Source organism: Galeopterus variegatus, unplaced genomic scaffold (genome assembly GCF_000696425.1).
Source record: "Galeopterus variegatus unplaced genomic scaffold, G_variegatus-3.0.2 Scaffold673, whole genome shotgun sequence".
Classification (NCBI taxonomy): domain Eukaryota; kingdom Metazoa; phylum Chordata; class Mammalia; order Dermoptera; family Cynocephalidae; genus Galeopterus; species Galeopterus variegatus.
Genome location: NW_007726784.1, coordinates 330,711 through 335,854, shown reverse-complemented (window position 1 = coordinate 335,854; position 5,144 = coordinate 330,711). Strand labels below are relative to the sequence as shown.

General features: G+C 50.7%; 1 protein-coding gene across 1 annotated transcript in view; it reads left to right on the top strand.

Moving 5' to 3' along the window:
* The first annotated feature begins 261 nt into the window (after window positions 1-261).
* SEPT4 (septin 4) overlaps window positions 262-5,144 on the top strand; it is a 24,383-nt gene continuing 19,500 nt past the window's right edge. Inside the window, exons 1-3 of the mRNA XM_008571266.1 lie at window positions 262-1,786; window positions 2,723-2,767; window positions 4,199-4,206. Coding sequence (XP_008569488.1) covers window positions 262-1,786; window positions 2,723-2,767; window positions 4,199-4,206 — 1,578 coding nt within the window. The remainder of the gene's footprint in view (window positions 1,787-2,722; window positions 2,768-4,198; window positions 4,207-5,144) is intronic.

The following is a 5,144-nucleotide window of genomic DNA, read 5'->3' as shown; positions in this document are numbered from 1 at the left end:
CAGGTACTGCTTGGGATTCTCTGAAGAATTGTGACTGTACACCAGGATGTTTAATAGGAAGCTCCTTCCTTTATGACATCATCAGACAGAGAGGTAGCTAAGGGGACTATTTGAGACACTTTTAGAACAACAGCCACTTTTGTGGGAGCCCAAGAACAGCAGCTTTTAAAACCGAGGGTAAATATTCAGGCTTCATTAGGATCCTGAATACAAGCCAGACAGTAAAATATGGGATCTACCCAGAAGGGCACTGTCTATCAGATGATCAAGACAAATAAAACTGGGCCCAAGGTAGCAGTTTCAGCACAGAGAGGGGCTGAGGTTACTAGCACAGCCCCTCAGCGGGGACATGGGTACATTCTTGCCTCGAGCCAGCAAAGTGCTGCAGTCTCCATGAACCCTTCCCACAGAAGGTCAGAAGCTGCACACGCGACATCAGACTATGCTCGATCTCACTCTCTCCAGTCAGGGCCCAGCCTCTATGCAGCACCCACTCCTCAGGGAACCGAGACCCGGCCAAGAACAGAAACACCCCGCCATCCCTCTATTCAGCGAAAGGTCCAGCAAACTCAGACACCGGCTTCCCATGCTGTAAGCGTACATCCGAATTTTAGTCCACTCAGAGAGGAAGCAATACGAAGAGGTGTTGAGAACAAGCCAGGACGTGCCTTATCAACCCCAGATGCCAAACCCTCTCATCGGTTGAGTTTTGTAGACCAGAAGGAGAACTTACCAGTTTCACATGAGGAGGACCCACCCTCCAAGGTCCAGAATCCCCAAGGAGTCAGAGGTCCCCGTAGGATTTCAGCTTACCCAAAGGATGAAGCAGTACAAACTGAACCCATCCGAAGGATTCTGACTGTTGGTGGGGGCAGATCTTCAAGGAGTCACTCTACCCCAGAGCACAGCGGCAGGCATGCCTGTGTAGACCATTGGACAGCCCAGAGAAAGATCACTGGCCAAGAGCCGGAAATGGATCCTCACAGCTCAATTCCTTCAGAACCCAAGGCCTTGCATAAAAATCTGAACTTGGAATCGTCCCTCAAACTCTCTGTCCTTAGGAATTTAGATGGTGGACACCGAGTTTCTGTGCGTTCAGAACCTGAGACTCTCCGAAAGCATTCTGCCTACCCTGAAACCAAGCCCTCCACAAAGGTCTTAATACCATCCAAGAAGGAGTCCAATGTGAGGTTCCCAACCCGAGGAGAAAGTGAGGTTGGCCGCAGGGTCACCATCTCCCCCAATGAACAATTAATACAGTCAACAAAAAGTGTGTCACCTCGATCAGTATCTGAGGGCCCCCGCAAACCTTCCACGTTTGTCACTCCAGAGCCCATCTATAAACAGCAAGTCCAAAGGCCCGCAGGAAATACCTACATGTCCCCAGGACCCCCACTTAGGTATTCAGAACTCTCCCAAAAGCCCTCCATTCATGAAGAACTGGAACTGACCCCTCGGCCCTTACCCCCTCGGTCTTTACCTAGGTATGGGCCTGACTCCTCCTGGTGGGCCTTACTGAATCCTGAAGTTGAAATGCCTCAAAGCAGGCCAACAACACCTGATTTTGAGCCTAAGTCCCCTCCTCCCCTAGACCCTTTTTTGTCCTTTTTTGAAACGGACCCAAGCCCTTACTATGAAGATGTGGTGTTCCAGAGAGAGAAGACAAGCCCACCACCACCACCATCACCAAAGGAGTCTCCAAGCCAGTCACCACAGATGGAAGTGCCACAGGTCTCCAAGTACACCTGTAAACAACCCAAACAAAGGTTTAGTGCTTTCTTTCTGGGTATGTGAAGAAGCAGACCGCCCGGGGGCAGCTTCAATTTTGTCAGCTGGGACATTGGGGTGGGCAGGAAAGGCCCCTTCATTCTGCCTCAGGGCTGCCTTCTGCTGGTGCCAAAGCTAGTCCCATCCTTGAGCCATTGCTCCATCCCTTCCCTGCCAGCTTCTCTGAGCGTGAAGCTAATGACATCGATGACGATGCTTGGGCCCGGCGTCAGGCATTGACTCTTCCGGGCAATGTTGCTTAACTTTTCAATGGAAGGTGGTAGAGTGGTTTGCAGGTTTGGAAGCTGCTTCCTGAGAGGAGGTAGAGACGTGAGCTGGGGTGAGGGTTGTTGAGGGCTATGAAATAGAGTAAGGGCCTGAGGTAAATATTTCTGGCAAGAAAGTAGAGAAGCTGGGGCATAGCTGAGCTGGAACAAGGACTTCCAGGAGGGGAAAACCATTAACAGTGGCACAGAGAGAGGGTGTTAAAAAAGGGAGTGGGAATGTGGTATTTGGTCCTAGGCTGGAGGAGCTTCTAGAAGGATCCATGCTGAGGGCACCTTTGGGTGAAGTGTGGAGCTAGAAATGTAGGCAGGGTGTTAAAAAAGGGAGTGGGAATGTGGTATTTGGTCCTAGGCTGGAGGAGCTTCTAGAAGAATCCATGCTGAGGGCACCTTTGGGTGAAGTGTGGAGCTAGAAATGTAGGCAGCCGGGCTGGCCCGTGGCTCACTCGGGAGAGTGTGGTGCTGATAACACCAAGGCCACGGGTTCGGATCCCATATAGGGATGACCGGTTTGCTCACTGGGTGAGCGTGGTGCTGACACCACCAAGTCAAGGGTTAAGATCCCCTTACCGGTCATCTTTTAAAAAAAAAGAAAAAAAAAAAAGAAATGGAGGCAGCAGGTGTGCATCTCATAGAGAGAAAAAAAGCAACAGTGTCTCTGTTACTTCCAGATGTCTCCGAGGAAATGTACAATCGTGTCATCTGGTGGCTAAAAGGTTTGTGCTTTTCCCTTCTGCTGGCCCACTGTGGGGGTTGGTGGACAAGCTAGAGGGTAGCCTCTGTGTATCTCTAGAGCTAGGTCCTTTAGGAGAGTACCAGCTGGGGTTTGTTTGTTTTTTTTTTTTTTCCTTTTTGTCTTTTTTCGTGACCGGCAACGGATCGCAACCCTCAGTGTTGCCCCCGTACCGGACCGGGACCAGCAACGGGATCGCAACCCTCGGCGTTGCTCCCGCCCCTCACTCAGCCAGTGAGTGGCCGGTCTGCATGTGGGATCTGAACCGTCGGCGGGAGCGCTGCTGCGCTTCCCAAGCGGCGCACTGTAGCAGTGTGCCACCGGGCCGGCCCACCAGCTGGGGTTTTGATTTGAAGGAGCAGAGGGACTTCTCATCTTGCCTAAGATTCGACCATTAGAGTCATTCCTTTGGGACTTGCAACCTTTTTCATTTTCAAGTGTCTCCTTTTAATGGGAAGTCACTTCTGGGATGGAGAACAATTTCAGCCCCGTGGCCTTTCAGCTTAGCTGGTCTTACCTATCATATGAAAAAAACACTGAAGCAAACTACCTGCTTCACGGTTTTGCTCAGGGCTGACTTGACACTAATTCAGGGTGGGGGCTGTTCTCGTGTGTCTCTCTGGTTCCTCAGAACCCTCTGCAAGCTCCCATCCTACAACTTATGATATGAATTGGCTGCTGCCCAGGCAGGATCTCCAGGGATGTCTGGGCCTCCCCCTTGAGGCCAGCAGTGGGTCTTGCAACCAACTCTAGAATCCTTAAGAGAATTGTCCCCAGGGCCTCATGACCCTCCCTCCCTTTATATATACTCCTGGCCTCTCTGGTGGTGGGGGAGGGTGGGGACTAGCACTGTGGACCAAAATATGCTCCAGCCCTGTGAGCATACCAGAGTCCAGGGCACTGGATAAAGAAATTCCTGGAGAGGAAAGAACCCTGAGAATGCAACCCAATCCCAACAATAAAGAGCAGAGAAGGGCAGCCCTGCCCCTCAGAGGGAGCAAAGCTCTGTAAAGTAAAGGTGTGGTCAAGTATGGATTCTGGAATTATTTGACAGGGTTTGAAGCCCTGGGTCCACTATTTTCTGACTATGACATTGGGTAAGTTATTTTACCACCCCAGCCTCAGTTTCCCCATCATGTAATGGGAATAATGGCTTCCTCTTAGGGTTCTTATGAGGATTAACCAAGCTATTAACACGTAAAGCACTTAGCATGTGCTTGGTAATAGTGAGCACTCAGTAAATGCTAGCTGTGGCCATTTGGGCCATTTGCATTAGGAAGAGATTTGGGCCAGGTTATGCCCGAGTCCACTGGTATCTTCAGTAAAATTCTCTTTTTCCCCTCCTGTTGGCACTCTCTGAATTCCATTTGCTGCCCCTTGGGAATGCCTGGCTTCCACTTTTCTGTTGTGGCAGATGAGGAGGTAAGAATACCCCTGGGAACTTACTTTTAGTCTTCCTATTCCCCCCCAAGTCCAAGTCCCTCTACTGTCCTCTGATGGAAAGGGGTGTAGAGGAAGACAGAGCTATTCCCTATGGGCAGGTTGTTCACTGCACAAGGGCACCTGGCAGAGGGGGCACATAGGGGCTGAAATCTAGCCTGTGGTTCATGTATCAAGCTGTGCGCCTGTGGGGCTGCATCTCCCCAGAGGCAGAGTTGCACAAAGTGCTATATGAGCTAATTGCAGCCCTGGAAAGAATAGCGACCTTTTGGCAGGTGATGAATCCTGCCAAGTGCTCTGTGGGAATACTGACTGGGCAGCCATGGACTGGGTCAGGTCCCACCTCATTCTCCCCTCTCCAGCCTGGAGCACTGCAGAAAGAGGTCACTTATCTGGGTTACACACTATTTGGGTCTTTGACTTGGAAAAGCGCAAGGTGGACTCTGCTCTTGGCAGCCCTGTGTCCTGATTTCACAGTGCATTCTTCCCATAAGTATTTTGGCTCTTCTGGCCCATGTTAGATAAGATGGCTAAAGTTCTTCCTCTTCCATCCTTTCTCTTGCCATATTTCTCTCTTACCCAAAGCCTATGGCCTCTAATGGGTCCCATCCATGGACTGACCCAGGATGGACAGTTGACTACTACAGTTTTGATAGAAAACAAATGAATAGGGGCCAGCCTGAGCTCAGATAATGGAACAGCTGAAGGGGAGGTGTCCAAAAACTTGGCTGCCATCCCCTCTACCCTGGGTCCTTATCCAGCCCCATGCCCTGAGCTTAGCTGTGGGTGGGGGCAGCTACTTTTAGAGGTTATCTCAATGCAAGACAGTAAACCCCTTCCTCTTCCCCTTCCTTCCTTCCTTCCTTCCTTCCTTCCTTCCTTCCTTCCTTCCTTCCTTCCTTCCTTCCTTCCTTCCTTCC